The following is a 27271-nucleotide window of genomic DNA, read 5'->3' on the forward strand; positions in this document are numbered from 1 at the left end:
GTTAGGTGGTTTCCCCTGGAGTCTGGACTGTCATTGTACAGTAGATGACGTTTCCCAGAAGGTCACGTGATAGGTGTCTTACAGTAAAACCCAATATGGCAGCAATGGTCGGTCTTGCACGGTAACTAAAGCCCCAACAACACTTTCTACAGCACCCTGTGAATATCGGGTCGATTTTGCGCAGACATGAGGGAAAGGCAGAAGAAGAAAAAGGGGAGGACGTGGGCAGAGGCCGCCAAAACGGTAAAACGAAAGACTTCTTGAGCGTTTGTTTGGCTTGTTTTCGCCCTGTGCTCACACTTGTACAACTGTGTTTATGAGTTCATGACCCGCTGGTGTAGGCGAAGTGTTGCGCATGTATTTTGGGGCCTGGTTTCGGCTGAAGCCACAAAAGTGCATTTAGATCAGCATACGTTAAAGAACGGCATGACGCGCTCATTGCGCGTTTTTCTGGATAATTACGTTCCATTTTGGAACTTTTTCATCCGGGTCGTGATTTGATGGAACTGTTTATTGACGTTCGTGCTGTCTGCTGCTAACGCAGCGCACTCATGTAGATTACTGACACTTCGCTGCTTAGTCTGTTAGCTTAGCTCACCTAAACCCAAACAACACAGTATTTTGTATTTAACCTAGCGAGGACACTTTAATATGATTTTTACTGTGAATTCGACCGTGTTTTCTGCCGTAAACTGTCACAATCAGCGACCGTTTAAGCTGGTCGTGTCGGCATAGTACAATGTTTGCTAGGCTTGTGTACTTTAGTCATAATTCATGTTGAATCAAGTCAAACTTCCCGCATAGCTCTTTCATAACTTCATGTAAACAATGTATTTGTTCTACGATATCCCTTCAAGATTCAACCGAAGCTCAAAATAACTTAACAGCTTCACGTTATGCATGTGTACCATGGTAATAAACTATAGGCTAATCAATAAGAACAATTAGAAGACGTCACATTTTTCATTCAAAGTTCATTGAAGCTCCTTTATTTGAATGAAAGATAGCACAAGCACATTTAAAGCAAAATAAGTTACAGTTGTACATGATAAAACAGTATGTGTAGGCCTACAGTGTTTGGTCTCTTTCTGGTGGTCAAACTCACCTTGATATCACATGTACGTCACCTAGAGGTCTGTTTGATGTGTGTGTTTTCATCTGGAGGACATTTGTTTTTTTTTTTGTTTTTTTTTAGAGCGTTTGCTCATCTGCAATAGGCCTATAAGTCTTTTCCTTGCCAATGTTAAAACGACATTCAGCAGATGTCTTGGAGACATTAATGAAGTAGAATGTTTATTAGATGTGATGCTTTCCAGATGAAACGCTCGATATGTACATGTGCTATCTAGGTTAGTAATTTATGTCCATTTTAAAATGAGTAAAGTATAGCATAATATGTTTGCAGATGCCAGTTGGTTTGATATTTTCTTGCAAATGAAAAAAATACTTTTTGTGGGAACTGTACAGCAGATGCATCACAATACACTGAGTTTCATACAAGCTGGATAAATGTGCTTTATTGATCCCTGAAGAAGAAAAATCCAGGCTGAATGAAATTAATGCTGGATGTTAGATCATGTCATCACCGAGACACGGCAGGGAAGAAACTGCTCTTGGGCCTTGATCCAGCCACTGACTTCATGCGTGGCTTAAAGCCACAGATCTCTGGAATGTCTGGAGTTTGTCTGCATTTCCAAAACTCCTAACACACAACAATGCAAACAGAACGTCTCATTGCATGTTCATCATGCAAGTGCAACCGCAGATATTTGCTTTTTCGTGCTGCACATTGCATACTTAGAAACTTGAGAATCTCCGGATGCAAGAATATTATCGCGAGTAATAATAACTACACTCTCGGAGACACCTTGAGTGACTTTAGAGAGTAGTGGGTATCTCACCCAAACTAACACGTTTTTTTTTTTTCTAACTAAGTAGTGGTTTCTAGTCAGAAGTAATGGTGGGCCTATGTATTGGGCGATAACTGCCCGATTGTCCAGCTAACAGAAGTGGTCATGTGGCCTAGTATAAGTTCAAAAATGTAATTACATTTTTGTCAATAGATCGTGCAGATGTTTTGTTTTAAATTATTTTTCTGTTGGAGTTTTGTGCAAATACGGTTTACAAAGTAAATAAATAAAATTCTGCTACTAAAATGTATGTAATTCTAATGGTAAAACAATGTAAAAATGCTCGAGTAAAAAATATGTTAATTGGTTAATGGGTAGATACCTTATACAGTGAAAATTATAATATATTTAACATGATAAAAATTGTAATAATGATATATTTAAGAAAATACATGTCATGTTTTATGGTAAAATATTGTAAATTTTTAGTTTAGATGTTAAAAGTATGATTTTACTGTATAATTTTATGGTAAACCTTTGTTAAATCTGTGGTGAAAAACAATAATTTGCCGTTCCCAGAAGTCCCTGCGTGAGCTATCACATTTCATTATATTTTATGGGAATAGTTATGTTTCCTCTTATTTTTAGTATCAGAATGTATATTGGTGTGTTCTGTGTCATACTTAATGTAGTATAGTTTAATGTATATTGCACTATTTTTGTGTCACATGTGTTACCCTGATGGTGTTTTGTGTTTGTGTGAGTAACACTGTGCACTTTCTGTACAAGTGTATTTGTCATAGCTTCTGGAAGGGCCACTGTTGATGAATTTTTAATTAGGGATGTTCACAAGTGGCCCATTACATTATATTTATGGGAATAGTTATTATTCTTATTTTTAATATCAGTTATGTACTTTTGGGTGTTCTGTGTTATATTTGATGTAGTTTAGTTAATGTTTATTGTATGATATTCATTTCACATGTGTTACCCTGATGGTGTTTGTGTGAGTGCAACATGTGTCTCTACATGTATATTGGTCATTGCTCCAGGAAGTGCCTCTATTGATGAACTTGGCATCATCATGCACCTTCTGTAATTACTACAGTGATTAATAATGCATTATAATGTGAAAAGCAGATGTTTACATCCTGTAAAGCCTGAAAAGTGTTTACCATATTTTTATGGTGAATTTCTGGCAACCACAGCTGCCAGTTATTTACTGTAAATTTAACAGGATTTTTTTTTTTTTTACAGTGTATTGATTATGACGACTTGGAAAATGTTTTTTTTTTTTTTTTTTAATCTAGATCTTGTTTTTATAAGTAGTGCTCAGTTTTTAATGATTAAAACAGGTTAAAAATTTGAATGTTGATTTTGAAAGCTGCCATGTTTCATGTAGAGTACTTGATTACAAAATTACTTGAAATGCCCATCCTTACTTTTAATCATCATTCATGTGGCATTTTGAAGTTACTATCAGGGACCGAAAATGGAACGAAAACGGAAACTGTGATTTCTTTTTTTTTTTGCAGAACGTAGCCAAAAAAGGAACTTAATTTTTAAATGTTGATATCCGCTTAATTTAATTTTTTGGAATTGCATAACTTCCTGTTGCCCCCCAAAATTAGGCTTTTCTATTTAGATTCTGAAGAAAACCGCTACATCACCATTTCTTTACCTTAATGCATGTTGCGGATGTAGACTTCTGTGACATGCTGAAGACCTTTTAGACTATATATAATTAACTTTATATAATTACGTCATATACATGCATGATTAATCAAGATACAAGTAAAAATATTGAGGTAAAAAGTAAACTTCTTAGTTCTTTTCAAGTCTTCACAGAATTATTGTTAGATTAGATGCATTGATGTTAGGGCTGGGATAAACGATTATTTTTTAAACGAGTAATCTAGCGATTATTTTTTCAATGCATCGGTTAATCTAACGATTCATTTTTCCAGTCCGATTCGATTTCGATTCGATTAATCGACTTGTGACAACACCTGTAATACCGGTTTCATCGGGGGTGGGGGTGTATAAAATGTAAAAAAAAAAATTGCGGGAGTTTGATTGACTGGCGATCTGATCAATCAATCATAATACGCCAATTTTGTCCGACAAAGTAGTCAGGAGAGAGAAGATTAACGTCGGTGGATTTGATTTTGAATAATGGATTGTAGGCTACTGTACTGACATCTTTCCGCGGTTAAAACAACAGTGCTTCTGATGTAGGCTACATTCATGTTTAGCCTATTTGATGCTATAAATTAACCAAGGAAAAGATGATCGGTTCACGAGCAACTTTAACTGAGGCAATCTGTCACGACGCATTAAAGAGCCACAAAATAGTAGGCCTATTTATGGTTTAATTTTCTTTGAATGACCAAATTTGAAAGTTGAGACTTTATTAAATGTTACCTGCTTGGTCCTGTCTGTCAGCGCGTTGTCAGTGTCCTCTATGAATTTTTCACGACATTCATAGTTATAAGCGCATTATTAATAGCTATAAGCGAAAACTTTAGGTGTTGACAACGTATTATAGCCTACTCCAACATCGAGTGCAAAGTGGGGAGTTGAAAAAAACTTACGGTGCTCTGTCATCTGCAGCTGCAACCGGTGGCGCCTCTTCAGATGCTGGTGCATTGCCGTGGTGCTAGAATGGAAGGCCATCTCCATTTTGCAAAGACGACATATCACGGAATTGTTTCCTTTTAAATTAAAGAATTCCCATACTTTAGAGGAACGAGTGCATGCCGCCTTGCACTTCTGATAGTCTGAGGAGCCACTCATGTTGCTACTAGTCGCCGGCGCCGCCATCTTTGTTTTGGGTCCGACGAATCGACGCGCATATTTTGCGTCGACGTATTTTTTGATGACGTCGACGCGTTGTGCCAGCCCTAATTGATATAGATTTGATGCTGCTGGGTTTTGACTGAGAAGCAGATCTGTAATTACAACAAATAATTAAAATAAAATAATAATTAAATAACTATTACATTCTTAAACTAAATTAATTCAGCTTGCATAAGATGATGTTTAGTCCAAACACGACCAAGCAGTTTGTGTGTGTGTGTGTGTGTGTGTGTGTGTGTGTGTGTGTGTGTGTGTGTGGCGTGTATTTATCACTTTGTGGGGACCAAATGTCCCCATAAGGATATTAAACCCCGAAATTTTTGACCTTGTGGGGACATTTTGTCGGTCCCCATGAGGAAAACAGCTTATAAATCATACTAAATTATGTTTTTTGAAAATGTAAAAATGCAGAAAGTTTTCTGTGAGGGTTAGGTTTAGGGGTAGGGTTAGGTTTAGGGGATAGAATATAAAGTTTGTACAGTATAAAAACCATTATGTCTGTGGAAAGTCCCCATAAAACATGGAAACACAACGTGTGTGTGTGTGTGTGTGTGTGTGTGTGTGTGTGTGTGTGTGTGTGTGTGTGTGTGTGTGTGTGCAGGAGAGAGAGAGATTTTGGCTAATAATTGATTTTAGATGACCAGATGTTTTTTTTTTTTGAGCATGTTTTTCCAGACCAGGTCCCTTTTTTTTTCTTGAGAGATCTGGTAACACTGTGATGGGTACATCACCCACCCTTGGCACAGAGTACTGGCATTTAAAAAAAAAAAGAAAAAAAAGAACACTGTTAACCATTCTTCAATTTCATTCTAACCGGTTACCAATTGGAAAGGAGTCAGCGGAGAGCTGGAACCGGAATTAAAAACATTAGTTTTTTTAGTCCCTGGTTTCTATGGTGATTAACAATACATTTGAATGTGAAAAGCAGACTTTTATAGTTTCAGAAGGTTAGTACTGTATCAAGTTTATATAATTTAATAATATAAACGGTAGTAAACTGTAAAATATACAAGCATCAAAATAACATCCCGTAAACCCTGAAAGATGGACACCGTATTTTTTTTTTCTGTAAATTTCTGGCAAAAACTGCTGCCAGTATTTTATTGTAAATTTAACAGATTTTTTTTACAGTGATAGATCTTCATAATATCGGCCACCGGCCTCTCTAATCTCCAGAGATATCTGTATTGGCATCAACTATTCAAAAACAACAAAAAAAATCAGTGCTAAACCATCGAAGTCTTTTTAAAAAGAGGGTTGTCTGCTACATTGAGGTCAACAAAATAATTTAAAGGCCTTGATATCTAACCAAATCACTTTTGAACAGACCATCAGATTCTACTTCATTGTTTGTTTGTGGTTGCTGCTAAAGTTTGAGTAAATACTGAGTTGTTTACTTGTTCCCGTAATACTCACAGGTTCTGGAGAAGTACCCGAACACACCGATGAGTCATAAAGAGATCCTGCAAGTTATTCAGAGAGAACGACTCAAGGAGATAAGGTGAGGCCATTTTCCAGATGTTTGTCCACATGTACAGATTCGTTATCAAATAATTAGTTTCTTTATTAAATACACTTTATTTATTCCAGTTCAGGTTATGTACCACATATACTTTTTTATTTTATTGTCTCAATATATTTTTACAAAGCCAATTTATTGCACCCTCATATCTAATTATCACATTTCTTTTTTGTTTAATTTCTCTGTTGTCTTCCAGAAGGTAAGCTTATACAGTAGTATAACCCCCCCACCCCTCCCAAACTTACTAAAATTCACTAGCCAATCCCTGTGTATGTTATTAACCTGTCCTCAGTTGACACAGCATGCAAGGGATTCTTTAAACCACAAGAGCGAGGACCTATGGCCATGACTTTTACCATAGTGCACGTCCTCTAAAATAGCTAGCGGCTAGTTTTGCTGTTGCCAGTTTTGCTTCCAATTGAAGATTCTCCAGAATATCTCCTGTACTGAATGTGTGACCCCTATTTATGCTTCTTAAAGAAAAAGTTAGCCCAGAGATAAAAATTCTGGCATTATTTACTCACCTTAATGGTGTTCAAAACCCAAATTACTTTATATCTTACACAGAACAGAAAAGGTGTTTTAATGAATACACCTGAATTCAATGGCAGTGAATAGTGCCTAACTTTGCTAGAAACAATGCAAGTTATCAAGTGAACATGAGCCACCGTGAACAAGCTTCTGTTATAGCACCTGTGAATATGCAACGAATGTCAAAATTGTCACTGAAAAATAACTTAAATGTTGAGTTGTTTTTCATATGCCTTCAGAAGACTTGTAAAATGATGCACGAGCAGCATGAATACTTTTAGGATACTTTAAAGCTTAAAACTTTACTTTAAATCTGCAGACTTTTAAGATTTAAAATGAGGCACTATCCACTTCTATTGTATTGAAAAACTGCTGGCAATATTCATTAAAACATTTCTTTTTGTGTTCCACGTAAAAAGGCATATGGGTTTGGAACGGCATGAAGATGTGTAAATTATGACAGAATTTTCATATTGGGTGAATTATTTTTTAAGCCCATTTTATTATCAGTTTGATTCTTGATTCAATATTAGTAAGATCAATAATGGAAAAGCTATTATAATTATCAGGGAAAACTAATTCACATGCAAATTATAATAAACATTTTATATCCTTAAATTTAATTTTAAACTAATTTATTTTGCATACAATTTCATAAATTAATGCAAATTTACTATGTCAACTATTACTTATCAGTTGGTAGCAAAAGATATATAAAATTCAGGCAGTAGGGTAACTGAATGCATGCTATTAAGAAAAAAAAAAAAAAACACGTACGGCACTTTTGCATGCAATATTGTTATTTTTGTTATAACGTTGATTTTGCCAGATCAAAATCCAAACCAAATATTTTAAAAACTTTAGACCACATTCAGTCAGATCTTTAGTAATGTAGCATGTTTACAATATGCTCTATATATTTATATGTATTCTCATGAAATTTTGTGAAATATGATCATTTGTTGCTGTTTCTCAGTTGTGTGAAAGTGGTGACAGTGATTAAACTTGCTGATTTTTCATTATTCAGTGGGACTTCCCCTCTTGCCTGTCTCAATGCCATGCTTCATTCAAACTCACGTGGAAGGGAAGGAATCTTCTATAAAGTCCCTGGTCGAATGGGAGTCTATACACTGAAGGTTGGTAAATAGTTCACACAAAAATCTTAGCAAATAACGACTTGTGAATAATGCCATAGCTCCAGCCAAAGTTTTTAACAGGTGCTAAGCCTGAGCACACGTTTTCCATTGCTTTGTTTAATTTCTAAAGTCTAGAGGGTTATGTTGTATAACACATTGGAAGTTTCTTGTGCTGATTATTGTACTAATTTATTTATTTATAAAAAAATGTCCCCTTTTCTCCCCAATTTGGAATGCCCAATTCCCAATGCGCTCCAAGTCCTCGTGGTGGCCTAGTGACTTAGTCCGGGTGGCGGAGGACGAACCTCAATTGCCTCCGCGTCTGACACTGTCAATCCACGCATCTTATCACGTGGCTTGTTGAGCGCGTTACCGCGGAGACCTAGCGCGTGTGGAGGCTTTACGTTATTCTCCACGGCATCCATGCACAACTCACCACGCACCCCACTGAGAGTGAGAACCACACATTATAGTGGCCACGAGGAGGTTACCCTATGTGACTCTGCCCTCCCTAGCAACCGGGTCAATTTAGTTGCTTAGGAGACCTGGCTGGAGTCACTCAGCACGCCCTGGATTCGAACTCTTGACTCCAGGAGTGTATTGCTCAAATTTATGATTGATTACATAATGTTATCATAATAGACCACACTTAATGAGATGATTTAAATATGCTAAATATGCATTGTATGGTCCAATTTATCTATACTATTTATTAATTAACATACCAACAGCAGAAGGACATTGCAGATGTGGTGAAGGAGCTGTCAGAAGAGGCCTCAGAGGACAGCAGTGATAACATGTCTGATACCCAATGCACAGAAAATAACAGCACCACCACCAACAGCAAAGATGGATGCAGAGGAAGGTGGAAAAGGAGAGGTAGCACATTTTCTTATGTCAGTACTGGCAAATCAAGAACTCTAAAGATATAATTTACCCAAAAATGAAATTCTGTCATCATTTACTCACCCTCATGACTTTCTTTCTTCTGTGGAACATAAAAGATGTTATGCAGAATGATAGTCTCATTCTATATGAATAAAGATGCAATGAGCAATGTGATTTCAACAGCTGGAAACGTAATTAAAATGTCATGGAACAACTTCTAGTTGTGCTGAGCTCTAAAATATTTAATCTGCTAACTACTGTTCTCATGTATTATTTTGTAAGTGAATTGGTCAAACTGGTTTGCAAATCATTCTGAATCAGTCTTGAATCAGAAATAATTTTTTGAATCCTTATCCAGTAATCTTAAACAACTGGAAAGGCCATGGAGAAGTCATGGGAATAAATCCAAAAGTGTGTGAATATTTACAAATGACTAAAAAGCTCTACAGTCAACAGTAAACTGGATGAGTTGGCTAGATCAGAAATCCTCACTAAATAATTAATGTCCATTATGATAGACTAGGATATTTGCATGATTTACAAGTATTTGTGTTTGTAATACCTTATCAAGTAGGCTACGAGATTTGTTTTACATTTTAAATTTAATTAGTGGTCGACTGATATGGCCGGTACCAATATCTACAGAGCAGGGTGGCCGATATATAGTACAGCCATGGCCAAAATTATTGGCAGCGACATACATTTTGTGTTTTGCAAAGTTTGCTGCTTCAGTAAGATTCAGCTGCTTTGTAGATAATTTTTTTCACATGTTTCTATGGTATATTGGAAAACAATGAAAACCATTTCATAAGTTTTAAAGGCTTTTATTGGCAAAAACATTCAATATATGCAAAGAGTCAATATTTACAGTGTTGACCCTTGTTCATAACCTCTGCAATTCACTCTGGCATGCTGGATATCAGCTTCTGGGCCAAATCCTGACTAATGGCGATCCATTCTTGCCTTATTAGTGCTCAGAGTTAATCACAATTTGTGGGCTTCTGCTTGTCCGCTCGCCTTTTGAGGATTGACCACAGGTTCTCAATGGGATTAAGATCCGGGGAGTTGCTTGGCCACGGAACCAAAATTTCAATGTAATGATCTCCGAGCCACTTCATTATCACTCTTGCCTTTTGACACGGTGCTCCATCATGCTGGAAAATACACGGATCATCATCAAATTGTTCCTGGATCTTTGAGAGAAGTTGCTCTTGCAGGACGTTTTGATACCATTCTTTATTTATGGCAGAGTTTTTGTGCAGAATTGTGAGAGAGCCCACTCCCTTAGATGAAAAGCAACCCCACACATGGATGGTCTCAGAATGCTTCACTGTTGGCACGACACAGGACTCATGGTAGCGTTCACCTTTTCGTCTCTGGATTATCAATTTTCCAGATGTCCCAAACAGTCGGAAGGGGGCTTCATCAGAGAAAATTACTTTGCACCAGTCTTCTGCTGTCCAATCCTTGTACTTCCTGCAGAATTTCAGTCTGTCCTTGATGTTTTTCTTGGAGAGAAGTGGCTTCTTTGCTGCCCTTCTTGACACCAGGCCATTGCCCAAAATTCTTTGCCTCACTGTGCAGGCAGATGCACTCACACCAACCTGCTGCCAATATTGAGCAAGCTCTGCACTGGTGGTGACATGATTCCATAGCTGACTCCTCAGGAGGAGACGGTCCTGGTGCTTGCTGGACATTCTGGGATGTCCTGAAGCCTTCACTGCAATTGAACCTCTCTCGTTGAAGTTCTTGGTGATCCTGTAAATGGTTCTTTCAGGTGCAATATTCTTTGCAGCAATTTTCTTGCATGTGAGGCCATTTTGATGCAAAGCGATGATGGCTGCATGTCTTTCTTTAGAGGTAACCATTGCTCACAAGAACACATTGATTGGAAGCACTTCTTCCCTCCTTTTATAGCCATCAGTCTGCTCTTATAATCCAATCAGAATGATAGATTGATTTCACCTGACTAGTACTCGTTCACACTTTCCCATGTGCTGCTGATATGATTAGTGAAATGATGTTAGCTGGTCATTTTGTGCCAAAAAACAGTGAAATTTGGGTTTTTGTGATAAAGTTCATTTTTTTGGCCAGTGAAGCTTTTTGCAATTATTTAAAATGCATGTGATCACTCTGCACAATAATCTCGAAACAATGTGAATCAACACCACAACAACTGAAGCAGAAAACTTTGCAAAACACAAAATGGATGTCACTGCAAATACTTTTGACCATGGCTGTACATAATGCAATTTTTTGTAGACAAAATTATCTGCAGATTTTGTAACGGACACTAGGTGGAATTACCCCTTCTGTTAATGTGCTTATTCCACACAGCAATTAGCACATGCCGATCATCTCAAAATGGCCAAATATCGGCTGATAAATCGGCCTGGCCAATATATCAGTTTGAAAGGTACAAGGAATATACATTTCAGTTAAATTTTGCAGTATGTAAATTTGATCAACTGATCAGTGTTAAAATTCATGACTCAAATCATTCACTGCTGGGCATAGAGTAATTTGTTGGCTCTTATACAGTATGCGACCTCACTTTTTAGGTGAGTTGTGCCCATATTATTCTTTGAATGCAAAACATCCTTTAAACAGGAAATTGTTCTTTTTTTCTTTTTTTGAGATTGATACCACTTCCTCATATATGTGAGAGCAGTGTGAAGCTAGCCAAACGCAGGCTTTACTCCAAGCCATCTTGCTGAATCTTTTAAAATACACTTTTGAGAATAATGCTCTCTAACGGAGTGAATTCATGCAGAAACAAGTACTGTAAGTACTTTTATCTTGATGTAGTGTTGGAAACGTGAGGATTGTTTTGTCATAGAGGAAGAAATAAACTCTGTAAAGACCAGGAAATAATCATCGCAGAGGCATCATATAATTCATGATAGCTATTTAGTTGGTTAGTTTGATCAAGTTATTCTCTTTGTGAAAATACTTCTATATATAAAACCTATATAGAAAATACTACATTAACTTTTTACAAACATGCTTTGATTACTGTATTTTTATGCTACTGTGAAATACTTTGTGGCTACATTGTTAATGGTTCTGACTCAATACAGTTTTGTTTTTAGCGCAACATATTGAAGAATTCAGTATACAGCGTGCAACCTATTATTAAAAAATCATGATTAGTCATGATCGAGTTAAATTAAAAGTAAAAGGATGTTTATAGATGTGCACATTTGTGTATGCAAACATGTTTGGCATGTGTATTTATGGGCTCTGATATGCAAAAATGGACATAATGTATTATTCTGATATGATTCTCAGTACCGGCGAAACTGCAGTCTCAGCCGTCCTCACCACAATCACGTTGTTCGTCTCCATCAGTTTCCAGCAGCAAACTTATCTCTCCATCACAGAAACACAGCAAGAGGGCCCTCAAACAGGTGTAGCATTCAAATCTCTTATAATTGTTCAAGTCAGTATCAGGGTATAAATAACAATTACTGTACAGCATTTGTGGCATAATGTTGATTACGACAAAAAATTATTTCTACTCGTCCCTTGTTTATTTTAACATTTATTTTGTGGTTACACTAATACATCAGATTGGAAGTGAATGTGGCCAGTTCATAATTATTACAGTTCACACTTTTTAAAGGTATAGCCACATCTGGGTAATGCTATATCCAATATTACAAATTTGTTGTCATGCTAACGGCACAGAGTAAACACTGTAATCTTGTAAAACACCATAATGCCAGTAAATTCTTGATTTTTTTCAGATATAATCATGTTAACACATATAATATTACGTCTTGTGGCTATACTTTGAATCACTTTTGTGTATTTTAATGTTTATGGACTGATCCCACCATTTGTATACTACTATAAATGCTATATATATATATATATATATATATATATATATATATATATATATATATATATATATATACTGGTGGCCAAAAGTTTGAAATAATGTACAGATTTTGCTGTTTCGGAAGGAAATTAGTATTGTAATTCACCAAAGCGGCATTCAAATGAACACAAAGTATAGTCAGGACATTACTGGTGTCAAGAACAGCACCATCACTATTTGAAAAAAGTCATTTTTGATCAAATCTAGACCCATTTCCAGCAGATATCACACCAACACCTTATCCTTGAGTAATCATGCTAAATTGCTAATTTGGTACTAGAACATCACTTGCCATTATATCAAACACAGTTGAAAACTATTTGATTCATTAAATGAATCTTAACATTGATTTTGTGTTTGTTTTTGAGTTGCTACATTATGCAATAGACTGGCATGTCTTAAGGTCATTATTAGGTCAAAAATGGCAAAAAAGAAACAACTTTCTCTAGAACTCGTCAGTCAATCATTGATTTGAAGAATGAAGGATATACAATGGATTGAAATTGCCAAAAAACTGAAGATTTCATACAAAGGTGTACACTACAGTCTTCAAAAACAAAAGACAACTGACTCTAACATGGTCAGAAAGAGATGTGGAAGGCCAGATGTACAACTAAACAAGAGGATAAGTACATCAGAGTCTCTAGTTTGAGAAATAGACGCCTCACATGTCCTCAGCTGACAGCTTCATTGAATTCTACCCGCTCAACACCAGTTTCATTTACATCAGTAAAGAGAAGACTCAGGAGGCCTTATGGGAAGAATTGCAAAGAAAAAAACACTTTTGAAACAGAAAAACAAAAAGAAAATGTTAGAGAGAGCAAAGAAACACAGACATTGGACAACAGATACTTGGAAAAGAGTGTTATGGATCTTAACCCCTTTGAGATTTTGTGGTATCAGCTAGACTGTAAGGTGTGTGAGAAGTTCCCGACAAGACAGCCACATGTTTTTTTTTTTTTGTTTACAAAATAATTTTCTATGGTAATCAACATTATGCCACAAATGGCATTTTTTGGCCCAGTTTGCTGGTTCCATCATTGAGCAAGTAGTCTTCCTCCAAGTTGGTGACATAACAGTATTCTATGGTATGTAATTGGTGGATGTATGGAAACTCTTCTAGGCACTGAAACAGCAGCAGCAGAGGAATCATCGGAGACAGTGTGGAATCCCCACAACCTCCAGCCCAAGGCTGCTCCTCAAGACTGTCAAAGACATGACTCATGATTCATCCTCCTCCAAATCATGTACATGCAGTATTTTGATGCTATTTTTACTGTTTGACCATGCACCCTTAGATCACATGACCACACATATAAATAATAGCTGCAATATACAATACCAGTCAGAAATTTGGACACACCTACCCTTTATTATTATAATTTCCACATTCAAAATAATCAAGTCACCAAAACTATTAAATAACACACATGGATTTTTATAAAAGGACAAGCCCTTCAAAGCCATGTTTTCATTATCGGGTCAAATAAGGGTGTGCTAGTGGCTGCCAGGGCCACTGTCACTTCCGGGGCTTCGTTATGCCTCCTTAGGGCTTTCTCTGGGCCAACGGCCAAGCCCCTGAGGCCCGCCGATTACCCTTGGGCAAAAGACCTTGACCTTGAGGTGGGGACAATGTCAAAGGTGGAGTTTCGCTGAGTTAGGTCAGAGGTTTCAGCACCAAGATACTCATTTCCCAATTTATCATATCTAGCTACCAGCTTACCTCAACAGATCAACGGAGAATGGAGAATAGTCAGTACTGTCAGTAGGTGAAATCAGGGCTCTTCTGAATATTTGGGCTGATGAAAATATGCAACATCAGATTGACGTGTCTGATGAAACAAACACTTGATTAAGTTTATTATTGCAGAACTTGCCAAGTTATGTATTCAATGAAAGACAATACAGTTTGGGGGAAATAACAATGTGGACACCGTACAAATCCATGTTAATTTCGAGGGCTAGTTAGTCTTTTGAGTCTGATACCTCAGCTTGAGTTTCCCTCGTGCTTGTGAAATGGGTACAGTGTGTGATATTGGCATCAGGATGTCCAGGGTTCCCACTTGTCTTTGAAAACCTTGAATTTTGCTATGCAGTTTTCTAGTCATGGATAATAAGAAAAATATATAAAATAAGTATAATAAAGCTGTTTGACTTTGTGGCTAACATGTTTGTTTTACATGTAAAAAAACATGATAACGATAGGGAGTCGGGATAGGTGTCAAATACACAATTTGTATAGTTTTGCAACTGACGGCAGCTGCACATTGTGGTACAATGTCAACGTTTGACTGTCATGAACAAAGCCCTGTCATGTACATTCTCTGCTCATCTGCTGTCATCTCTGCTTTGCTCTGACTAAATAGTTATAATATTGCTGTTGCGTTAACTACAAAAACATTTCAGTTGTAAAGTAAACCACAGACAACTGTCGATGGTCAGACTGCTGATTTTTTAAATATTTTTTTTCAAATTAGTTCAGAACTCAAGGTAGTATTGTGGTAATACGGACTTGTGCTTCGATACGAGTGGCAACCCTGGCTTTGAATTAAGGGCAGATTTTAGGGCAATGCTGTGGGGCCATTGGCCTGATGGTATGAGACTTTTGGCCCTGGCTGTCAAGTTGATAGCCCTGGTTCGCACTGACCCGATAGTGGAAAAGCAGCTAATGTCTCACCCCAACTTCCTCAACATATTTGTCTGCAAACTTTATTTTTTCACATTTAAGAATGTGTCTTTACAGTTCAAAAGGTCTGTAAGATCATGAGAAAAATTTAAAATCAATTGTGTCCATTTGACTGTTACTGTATATTTATATACATGCAGTACAAGTATAATATAAATCTGTCTATTGTAGCCTGGGAACCGAAACAGACAGAGCGCTGCCCTGCCAGTCCACATAACTCTACCTCCAGCTCATCCTCATCTGTCAAAGCAGATGTGTGCCACACGGCTGGAGCCCGGAAAGTGTCTCAGCACTCCAGTCGGCTTAGTGCCAGTGAGTACTTATATTTACTGATCGATGTCATTTATGTCAGTGCATGAGATGACGTAACTGATCCCAGCACCCTTGATTTGCAGGACAACTGAGGCGTACAAAGTGTGAGATAGATGTTGAGACCCCAGACTCCATCCTTGTCAACACCAACTTGCGAGCACTAATCAACAAACACACTTTCTCATTGTTGCCTACAGAATGTCAGCAGAAACTGTTGACAATGCTGCCAGAGGTTGATCAGCAGGTATAGAAATGCAGAAGAACTCTGCTCTGTGACATATATGACTTTGTTGATCATTCAACTATTAATTGTCATTGATGAATTGAATTATGATATCGATTGCTCACTCTTTGTTGCAGGCTAGTATGGATGGGGCATTGAAGGTGACCAGTTCTGCTTTGAACAATGAGTTCTTCACATCAGCAGCACAATCTTGGAAGGAGCGGCTGGCAGAGGGTATGATGTTGTCCTCCTCATGGTTAAAAAGTAGTTAAATTAACTTAAAGGTGCATTAAGTAATGTTTTATTTGGCTCTCTGACTGATATGACCATGGTGTTGTACTTTATACTGACACCTATTGGTGTGGATGCAACATCATGCAAAATCAAAAGTTTTTGGTTACCAATGCTATTGTAGATATACGGTATTCGGTGGGTCATGTGATCTCAACATTGAGTGGCCTGCACAATGTAAAATAATCAACTTTTTCTAGCCAATTGTATGACTACAGTCTTCTCATGTGTGTGTACATCACTTTAAAGAACTATACATTTATATACCAAACTACACAAAATTAGTTTAGATTTCTTTAGTGGTAAAACTTTTTTTCACCTATAAGAAGTAGATTTAATACATTTTCTGTGTGACTTATGCATGACTGCTTTGTGATCTCAGGTGACTTCACCCCTGAGCTGAGACTGAGAATGCGACAGGAAATTGAGAAAGAAAAGAAGGTGGAGCATTGGAAAGAGCATTTCTTTGAGAGCTACTATGGCGAACAGTAAGCCAGACACCTCACCTTATGGAAATTACTGAGAACAAAGCAGAAAGTAAATGGTCTAGGTAAAGCAAGCTGCCCATTAACCAACATGAATAATGATTATGGATTTTACAACTACTTACTTATGGGGCTATCACACTATAAGAACTATTAAAGGAATATTCCAAGTTCAATACAAGTTAAGCTCAATCGACAGCATTTGTGGCATAATGTTCATTACCACAAAATATTATTACTACTTGTAACTGCTTTTCTTAAAAAAAAAGAAGCAACAATTGTAGTTACAGTGAGGCACTTACAATGGAAGTGATTGGGTGCCCATTTTTGCCCATTCTTCTGTCAAAACTCATGTATTATTTGAGCAGTGAAGTTGTTTAAATCGTAATTTTTACAGTCATTTTAGGGTTTGTTGACATTACATTGTCATGGCAATGAAGTTATATAACTGGCTTTAACTTTACACAGAAAAAGTTGAAAAGTTTGGACCAGACTACAGTTACACCAGTGCAATGTACTCCTCTCTGGAGCTCATTGATCACTTCCAAGGACACAAGAGCACGTCCATAAAAGCCAATGTAAAATTCCATCGTATTCAATGTTCCCAGAGGCCATACAGAAAGTTCGTAGGGCCATTCACATTCTTTTGTTTTTCAAACACATATGTAAATTAAGCTAAAGGCGCCTTCTCACAAAGGTGAATTTTCATCGCGATTAACAGTTTGAAAAGAAAAAACGGATTCCCGTGGCACCTTTCACACCGGGAGAGAAAATTCATGCGGTGAATTATTTAATTTTTTTACGTGAGTGTGTTGATTTGTTTTCCTCTTCCGGCGATGAAATACCCCGACCAATAAAATATTAGATTCTGTTTACACATCAGACATGAAACGCTAAAGTAACTCTGGAAGAAGTCCGAAACCGGCAGTGATCTCTTAACATGTAAATTACATTGCTGCATCTCTGCCTTGCTTCACTTGTTAAAAAAAACATTCTGATCTAATGTGGATTGTCTTCATAATGAATACGATATTGCTGCATTTTTTCCTTTGAATCCCATCTAATCTTTCGTGAGATCTCATCACAATACTCCGATCAGCCACAACATTAAAACCACCTGCCTAACATTGTGTAGGTCAGTGTTTCCCAACCACTGTGCTAGTGTGCCGTGAAAGATTGTCACGTGTGCCGTGGAAAATTATAAAATTCCACAAAATAAATAATTGCTTGAAAAAAATATATAATTTCTGGGATCCAAATCCTCACCTTACTGAGAAATTCTCAATTTTGAAACCATAATCGGTCACTTTTGTGATTGTTCAGAGCAATGATTCATGTGTAAATGTGTCTGATATTTATACGCGTTAAGGATCTTTCACATGTCTCACGTCAGCGCTGCAGAATACATTGAAGACTATGAAGTGACTTTACACCAAGGTGTTTTTCACACACGTATTTGCTTCACCAGTAATGTCTTTGAGAGACATGAAATATTTAAAAACTGTTCAAATTAGTGGAGAGACATTGAATGTCTCATAATTTCTTTTAATTAAATATGACCTTATCGTTTAGGAATATCAGAGACCCCAGTTATTGAAATAATTTAAATTCACCAAGAAAACGCTTAGACCTGAACATAAACAAGTCTTTTTATTGCTTTCTGCTATCAAAGCATCTGCAAGCTTTTTTTCTCTCTTCCAAATACATATTTTCAGTGTTTATTGTACACACCTCCCCCTTTTTTTTACGACCCTGTCCATCAAAATGACGGACGATGAGAAAGTCTAACGCAAGCATTGTATGTGATTTATTTAAAAACAAAAAGTTTTTGCATAGTCGAATTTCAAACATTACAAGTAAACACACTACTAAGACGGATAGAAAATATGGACAAGTTCTTGAAAAGGAAAAAAAAGGACGATGGTTAGCCTATGTGGGATAGTGGTGTGCCGTACAATTTTTTTAGTCATAAAAAGTATACATTGGCAGAATAATGGTTGGGAAACACTGTTGTAGGTCCAAATAGCATTCTGAGATGATTTTCTTCTCATCACAATTTTACAGAGTGGCTATCCGAGTTACCGTTGACTTTGTCAGTCTCTCTTATCAACAAGACATTTCCAACCACAGAACTGCTGCTCACTGGATGTTTTTTGTTTTTCGCACCATTCTGAGTAAACTCTAGACACTGTTGTGTGTGAAAATCCAAGGAGATCAGCAGGTACAGAAATACTCTGTGGACAGAAACGCCTTGTTGATGAGAGAGGTTAATAGAGAATGGGCAGACCGGTTTGAACTGACAAAGTCTATGGTAACTCAGATAACCACTCTGTAAAATTGTGGTGAGAAGAATATCTGGGTTGGTGCTGTTTTGGCAGCACGAGGGGGACCTACACAATATTAGGCAGATGGTTGTAATGTTGTGGCTAATTGGTGTATGATGTATATTGCAGCATCTATGCATTTGTATCACTTTTATAAACAACTTTATGGATTTAACTTGGCTTTTTGTTCACCAAATAAAAACGATTAGCGCACTATATACTTGCATAGTTGTCTTTGTATCAAAATGCCTTTGTATGCCAAAGATGTGGCGATTTGTTCACAAAATTATGAATAGTTATTGCTGTGCTATCATCAGTCATTCACAGGTGTGCTGTCATTAACAGTTTTAAAATATCTTTTATTTCTTGCATAATACTTGTCTTGACGTGTTTAGATGTCGTCAAGTTTAGTTCGTTACTGAACATTTAAAACATCCAGTGATATTAAACTAATCTAAATACAACAAGTAGATGTGCATGGCAGAAACATATTGACAACATTAGTTTTAATTAGAGGTGTAAAAAATTATTGTTGTATGATACATAAACACATTATAGTGTAATTATAACCAAGCAGCATAACACTGAGAGCTGCAAAACAGTCTCCTCTGCGGTGAGGGGGTGCTGAGCGCTCAAAGGAAAAGCAGAGTAACGTCTACAGTACATCAGTACAGAATTATGGCAAACGGCAAGTAGATTGTAGCGTTACAGCTTGTCGAATTTGCCAAACAATGCAATGTCATGTCCCGACACTAAAGTGCAGTAAACATGTTGTTTTTTACGCTCACATCACCATGGAAATCGGTGGATTTGTGAGGCAGAAACAGCAGCAGCAAAGTTGCATTTAACATCCAGCCTCTCCCAGACGACACTGAGCATGCCACTGAGCAAGACACTCGCAAGTAACAAAATCAAGCTTATTCAAAAATCGGACAACCTAAGAAACCCGCGATTTCATGACACTTATTATTCTCTGCTTTTGACATTTGAAATGTTAAAGGGTATGAGCACAACACTTGCGCACATTATGTGCCGGTAATAACGGCAGTAATGTTTATGATTCAAAAGACATTTATGTTGAATCCTTGAATGATTTTGAGCAAAACATTTGTGGGCACTGTTTTTGTTTTTTAAATCGTATCTTATCGTGAGGCTCTGCATAACATCGTATCGTGAAATTTGTGTGTCAGCATGTGAAGTGTCAAGTTTGTGAAGTGTCTCAAATGTTTTCTTTCTCGTTAATCAAATCAACAACAAACTCGTCATCACTGCTGCAGCTTGTAGAGAAAACCGTTTTCTTTTTTCGATCGACTCGCTATAGAACTCCCTTCCTTGTCTTTTGTACTGTGATTCCAAAGTTGTTTCGCAAAGTTGTCAAGTAAATTTTCTTATCCATGATAGGCAGAGGGTGGACCAGCTCAAAGGTGCATTGGTTTTGATGTGAATGGCCTATTTCATGGCTTACTTTTTAAAAGGCCTTAACACTTGAAAATGTATGGAAAAGATAGTGGGCTGTTGCCTTAATGCATCATGTGCAATGTTTTACGGTGCTATTTTTGTATTTATTTATGTCTCGACCTGTTTTTCATTCCAGTTCTGGCCTAAGTATAGAGGAATCCAGAGAACTGACAGATGCTGCTGACAATCCTGAACCAGCTAAATGCACAGTGCAACCAGACAAGCCAGAGATCGTTAAAGAGTCACAGAAGGTACACCAGGTGATAGAGGTCAGTCACAGAGAGTTGAGATCCAGAGATGTGAAGACAGCAGTAACACATCCTTCCCCTGAAGAGCCAATCAAACTTCCAGCTCCAGAACATCCACAGTTGTCCTTAGAGACAAGGAATGAAGAACCAGAACAATTTATTGAAGAGTCATCTGTTCAGAAAGCAGTAGGGCCCAAACTAGAGGGTGAAAAAACACTAGAAAATGAGATCAAGTGTAAGAACCCAACACCACCTTTGGAAGCAGTGGTCACTTGTTTGACAATAAAGGAGACACAGGCAACTAAAATTGAAATCCCTGTGTCTGAGGTTAAACAGACATTAACAGAGAGGAATCGGGCAGAATCTCCAATGCTTGCTGTTACATCTGAGCATCTGAAAAGGAAGGGCTCTAGTGAACAGGAAACTGAGCTCATAACAGAGAAGAAGCCCCGTGTCACTCCACCAGACGTGTCATCCCCAGTTACAGCTAAAGAAACAGTAGAACAGAGAGTACCTCCTCTCAAAGTATGTTTATTTTATGTTTATATCTCATTTTAGTGGTGCTTGCTCATACTGGATTGTGCTAAACCCTGTTTACACCTGGTATTAAGCTGCGTCTTAATGTATCTTTTTTGACCACTTGTATTCCGATTATGAGGGGAGGGTGCTTAGAGAGTCCAGGGGCAGTTTGTTACTCCATGATTAGAGTGTGTTTCTGTTAACACCTATCTTTAGCGTCAACCCGTTCAAATGGATCACACAAACTGCATAGGGGTAAACAAGGCCCAATTATTAAACTTTGCTGTCCCACTTCACTGTGCTACGGACATGAATGATACCTTAAATGATGTGGCTTGATGAGGAGAAGTGTGCTATAAATTTTCTAAACAATTAGACTTACCATCCAAGCGTTTGGCCTGGTGAATGCTAAAGCTTGCTTATATGACAAAAAAACATAGACTTACATTGAAGGAATTTCTCAAGCCATATCTAGGGAACAGAATAGCATAGAGATTTGGGTATGGGTTCTTTTGATTTTGGCCAGTAAGCAACTAACGATCAAAAACCACTAAATTAAAACCATTCAAACACCCTAGCGATGCCCTGGCAACCACCCACAACACCCTAGTATCCTGGTGGCAAGTTTTGTATGGGCAAGCACTACTCATATTTTCTTAAGAAAATATAAAAGTCTATTTTTGACTGCAGCATTTCTATTATTGTATAAATTGTACAGTATATTAATTTGTTGAGATTAAATGCTAACTACAGTGGAATTTTGCCTCTTATAGAAACACTTAAACTCTCTACATTTTTCCAGATCTCAGTTTTACGAATTCTCTCTGCCCCTGCTGTTATTGAGCCAGTATCCCCAAGGACTCCTGTGCCCTTGACACCACCTAGCATTCGTCCCGGTCGTACCGGTGCTCGTACTCTAGCTGACATTAAGGCAAAAGCCCAGTTAGCGCGAGCACAGCGTGCCGCAGCGGCAGCAGCTGGGTCATCTTCCTCAAGGGGAGCCAGTTCAGTTGGAAGAACCTCCACACCCTCTCCAGCTCTGTCTTTTTCTGAGGAGTTTTCACCAACAAGCAGCAGAAGCCAATCTGTGTCACCCATAAAGCTGAGCTCTGGGTCTCCTGAGGGCACAGGGGGACTTTCACAAACTTCTCCTTCCTCGGGCTTTACTGGACACATAGAAACTGGTTTTGCTCAAGGCTTCAGTGCAAGCCAGGTTCTTTTAAAAGACAATAGCTCTTTGATGGGGTCTCAAACCACTCCGAGTATGTTGAACCCTACGGTGATGGATCAACATAGCTTTCTCAGTGGTGGTGGAGTGCTAACACCTATAAGTCAGGAAGGAAAACTAACAGTCTCAAACGCAGTTGCACAAAACCAGAGACCACAGCAGACAGCTTTGTCAGGAGCATCAATGACTAAGACTAGCTCTTCAATCCCAACAAATAATCCTCTGGTCACCCAGCTTCTTCAGGGCAAAGATGTTCCCCTTGAAAAGATCCTTCCAAAGCCATTAGCCAAAATGGAGGTTCAATCTTTTTCCATTTCCGACCAAGATAAAGGTAACCATGGTACCACCACTGTTGGGTTAAAACAAGAGGACCCTACAAACAAAATAGATATCAGCAGATTTGGGCACCACATTTCTGCTGGTCCATCTACAATGCAAGTCAGATCTGCGGTAAGTGGGGACAAGCTGGTTAAAAGCACTCAGGACCCAATCTTCCACCCACTAAGGCCCAAATGTGAGCCGAAACACACTAGCTTAAGCAAACAACCCTCCCATTTTCAATCCTATCAACTAGGGCTCCTTGACTGCATCCAGGACCAAAGTATCCACCTTGGTATTTTTGGACGGAAGAGGACGTCCAAGCCAGCTATGACAGGACACTACCTCCTCAATGTCTCCACATATGGTAGAGGATCTGAGAGTAGCAAATGGCCACATCTGTCTGGTAATAAAAGCACAGCCGTCTCCAAATTGAAGCCCTTGAAGAAAGAGAAAATGGAAGTAGAGGAGCATGTGAAAGAAAGGGCAGAATTTGATGGAGGGACTCATACCTCCTCTCAAGAACACCTGAATTCACCAAGGGTCAAAGTGGAACAGAAAGGGTATTGCATAACAGAACCAGACGAGGTGTTGGCACCACAGCCCTGTTCTGATATAAAGTCTGAATCTCCATCTCAGAGCTGTTTATCCAAAAAAGAAAAAGTCAACACTAGAACCAAAGAAACATGCTCAAGAACGCAGCTTGATGTCTGTATACAGGGTAAAACAGAGCCATATCAGTTAAACGACTGCCGCCAACACATGTACCTGTCTCAGAAATCACATAATGGACAAGAACTTGTAATAGGCCCTCAGTATGGTGGCACCATCAGCATGTCTGTCCCTCAAGTATTGAACCACAGCATGGCTGACACTCTAACCTCTCCTACAGTGGCCTGCAGTGGTGACAGTGATGTGGCTGGTGGAGGTATGATGTCCTTTTCTGTCACTGTTACCGCTATACCTGCCGGTCACCTGCTGGATCAGAGTAATCAGGGCGAGACCTCACCCGAGCAAGCCTTCATAGAAACTTCAGGAATGGAGGATGTCCAGTCAAAGTGCTACTGTCGGCTAAAGGCCATGATTATGTGCAAAGGTTGTGGCGCCTTTTGTCATGATGATTGCATTGGTCCATCCAAACTATGTGTCTCCTGTTTGGTGGTACGGTAATGGTCATTATTGCAGGGCTTTAAATACAACATTGAGAATTATAGGTGAAGTGTGTAATTTTTGTCTATGTCAAAATACTTTCTCCTATCTCAGCATGATATGAAGAGAGGACCATAAAGTAAGCCATTTGTATGGTTTTATTCCTCTGAGAGGTGTAAGCACTATGGCTCTCTTGCACTTTTTAGCATCCTGACCAATCTGACATAGCAACGCTGGCTCAACCAATTGCCATTTGTTTGGGGCTTGAATAGTCCCTAACCCAATTGTTCTTCTTCTGAACAAAATGTGGCATATAACTTGTCATGTCATCAAAAACAATTCTGTATACTTGGCATTGAAAAGTAAACAGAGTGATCATATCTCTGAATAAGAACGCTATAGAGACTTGGTCATGGGCTTATTTGGCTCAGCCCTCAACACCATAGAGACATGGGGACTCTTTTGACTTGGGGCAGTGTACTGAGGCCTTTTGTGGATTGAGGGCCTTTGTGGACATCTTGTAGCCCTTGAGGGCCTCTGGGAGCCCTAGCAATATCTTGCCACCAGAGTGAGCACTTTTAACTTGAGGCAGTGTACTGATGCTGTTTGTGGGTCCCTTGATGCCCTTGTTGGCCCCTGGGGGCCCTAGCCATATTGCACTAACATAACCTTGTAGAGACATGTGAGACATGTGGGCTCTTTTGACTTAGGGCAGTGTCCTGAGGCCCTTGGTGGGACTTTGTGGTGGCGAGTTTCCCACAGCAAGCACCAATGTCTTTTTTCAGAAAATGTACATATCTAGTAATTTTTGCAATTCTGTTTGATGCAAGTGGTTCAGAAATTACACACTTCACCTTTAAATTACATCACTGCAGTGAGGGTTAACCAAAATGTTGATGTCAGAACAGCAGTGATGCTCTTGCATTGGTAACCACTTGTTGCCATTTGAGAGGCATGCTGTTGTGCTGTTACAGTTTTTCTTTACAGCACTTACACATTTAGCACGATAGAAGATGAGGTATGTATGTGTGCAATGTCAAGTAATACTTCCTCTCAGTGAGTACCTTGTTTTAGATTCAAAACTCCTATTCAATAGTGGCAATATTTAATGCTTGATTTTGTTTTCCTGTTATATTTTTGTAACAATTTTAGAAATGGAAATCATTGTACTACTATTTTTGTAGATGTAAAAATCATTATTATGCCCCTCAATTTTTAAAGAGTACTTTATCACAGTACACTAGCTTGCTGGATTAGTAACAGGTAACATCAAATATGCTTTGCCTGTACTGCAAAGCTGTTTTTTTTTTGGCTAGTTTAAGCCATTGTGACACAAGCAAAGAACCACACAACTGAAATACCAGTTACTTTGCAGAATTACTGTGAATATGTAAACCTAATATATTAACCTGCCTTGTTTCTCAGCTTAAATGGTACTGTTAAAAGTTTTTATATAAGATAGAAGGGAGTTTTGTTCAATATTTCAACAGGCTAGCACTTCTCTTACATTCTTGGAGTTTTTGTGAAGAGAGAAGAATGTAATAACAGGTTTATATTGATGATTGATGGTGGCTATAATTTGTATATTTACGATATTTATAAAATTAAGAGCGGTAAGTTCCCTTCACATTTGATTCTTAAAACAAATCTTAAATAAGGTTTAAGGTTGCACTTTTGTATGTGACTTGAATAAACACTGCAAATGATCTATACATATAAAATGACTCTTAAGGATAATGACATTTGAAGCACTTAATCAAATAATATATTGTACCCTCTCAGGAGCAAAGCCAGGTCTTAATCATTTCAGCAGCCTATCATTTGAGGCGTTTACACCACTCCAAGTGACATTGCCTCTAAATGGAATAGTAGATATTCCCTATAATCTAATATAATAATAAAACAGAAAATAAAACAAATCAAAACTATTTGAGCAATGAAGTAAAACACTCAGAAAAGAGAATTTGAAGATTTTTTTTTGCTTTGTTTTATTTTATATTGTAAATATTTGCTTTTTTTTTTTTTTTTTTGTACTGAAAAATCGATTTCAAAGCTTCCTTTATCTTGCTTATGAACTTGATAAAGGATTTTATATGTGAAAAACTTTCAAACACAAATCATAATTTTAATAATGTTTCATTATAAAATGTTGTAGCTCAATTTCTGTCCTAAAACAATTCTGCTAAACAGGTCCATTTTGATATGAATCGAGCTACATAATCTTGTTGCATCTTTGTCTTTTTTTTTTATTATTGTCTGTCATCTAGGCAAAAAAATAAAAATTAATAATAATTTTTTTAAAGAATTTTAGATAAGATTTGCTTGGTAATATACCAAAGTCAATTTATGGGGACTAGATAATCAGATATTGTTTTTAATGTCTAGTTAAGCAAAGTAATATATTTTAAGTAATATATTTTAATATAAGAAATAATTTTACAAACCATTTAAGATACAGGGTATTTACTATATCTTTATATTGGCTGTCCCATTTTGTTTGACCTTTGTCAAAGGTGTACCTAAACGTTTTACACCTTTTTGTACCAGTGCCCTTATTACTGCTCCTTTGAGTATTTTGGTCTTTACTTTTATGTAGTCTTGCCTGCAATACATTCACGTGCCCTTGCAGTGGATTTGAAATTGACAAAAAAAAAATTGTCATTTACAGTTAATTTAAGTGATTACTGAAAGATTAACTTCTTACAAAATAATGTATACCAGGTTATTAAACTATAGCTTGGTAGTTGTGTTGTGTTGTGTTGTGTTGAATGTATTTGGGTGTGAGGGTGTTTTTTTTCTTTCTTTATTTTTCAGGTGGCTTTCAATTTCTTATTTTGTCAGTGGGTTACTCTAAACTGTCGCTTTCATTTACATATATATGCAGCATTTAATCATACATACAAGAGACTCAAAAATATTACTGTGATACCTCTGTTATATGTTATACCAGGCCTTAAAACTGATTTCGTAAATTGTTGTTTAAATTAACTCACAATTCTTGGAAATATTTTAATTAGTGCTGTAAACAAGCAGTGTTTAACTGTCATTTGTTATTTACTGCCTTCATTTACTTTGCATGACTTACCACAACTCTATCCACAACCTTGTAACATTTTACTGATTCAATATTGTCCTCTGCACAACCTTGAATTTGGATGACTCATAGTGTAGGAGGTGTTGGTATTCCTGGAACAATGTTTTTAAGAGTGGTTTCCACAATGTGTGTTATTTTATGTTTTGAGAAGTCAAATGTTTTATGTAAAATAAAGGCGAATGTAATATAGTATTTGTAATCAGCACTTGTAAGCAAAGTGTATTTTATCAAGAAACAATATGAATAAAAACACAGGGAAAAAAT

General features: G+C 37.5%; 1 protein-coding gene across 3 annotated transcripts; it reads left to right on the forward strand.

Moving 5' to 3' along the window:
* Window positions 1–96: 96 nt before the first annotated feature.
* Window positions 97–27259, forward strand: LOC127656705 (putative Polycomb group protein ASXL2). 3 transcript variants are annotated; one of them, XM_052145153.1, is made up of 12 exons: window positions 97–243; window positions 6128–6210; window positions 7790–7898; window positions 8630–8777; window positions 12078–12196; window positions 13796–13919; window positions 15530–15670; window positions 15754–15914; window positions 16031–16127; window positions 16567–16672; window positions 20588–21224; window positions 22021–27259. In XM_052145153.1, the coding sequence occupies exons 1-12, from the start codon at window positions 187–189 to the stop codon at window positions 23932–23934; spliced, it is 3696 nt and encodes a 1231-aa protein (XP_052001113.1). In that variant the 5' UTR covers window positions 97–186; the 3' UTR covers window positions 23935–27259. The 3 variants fall into 3 exon arrangements, with proteins under 3 accessions (XP_052001113.1, XP_052001114.1, XP_052001115.1); XM_052145154.1 differs by having other exon boundaries at window positions 8633–8777; XM_052145155.1 differs by lacking the exons at window positions 97–243; window positions 6128–6210; window positions 7790–7898; window positions 8630–8777 and adding an exon at window positions 11460–11570.
* The last annotated feature ends 12 nt before the right edge of the window (window positions 27260–27271 follow it).

Source organism: Xyrauchen texanus, chromosome 16 (assembly GCF_025860055.1).
Source record: "Xyrauchen texanus isolate HMW12.3.18 chromosome 16, RBS_HiC_50CHRs, whole genome shotgun sequence".
Classification (NCBI taxonomy): domain Eukaryota; kingdom Metazoa; phylum Chordata; class Actinopteri; order Cypriniformes; family Catostomidae; genus Xyrauchen; species Xyrauchen texanus.

Coding starts and splice junctions, on each gene's coding strand:
- LOC127656705 (XM_052145153.1), top strand. CDS start 187: ATGAGGGAAAGGCAGAAGAAGAAAAAGGGGAGGACGTGGGCAGAGGCC. Junction 6,211..7,789: donor GAACGACTCAAGGAGATAAG/GTGAGGCCATTT, acceptor TTCATTATTCAG/TGGGACTTCCCCTCTTGCCT. Junction 15,671..15,753: donor CTCCAGTCGGCTTAGTGCCA/GTGAGTACTTAT, acceptor CTTGATTTGCAG/GACAACTGAGGCGTACAAAG.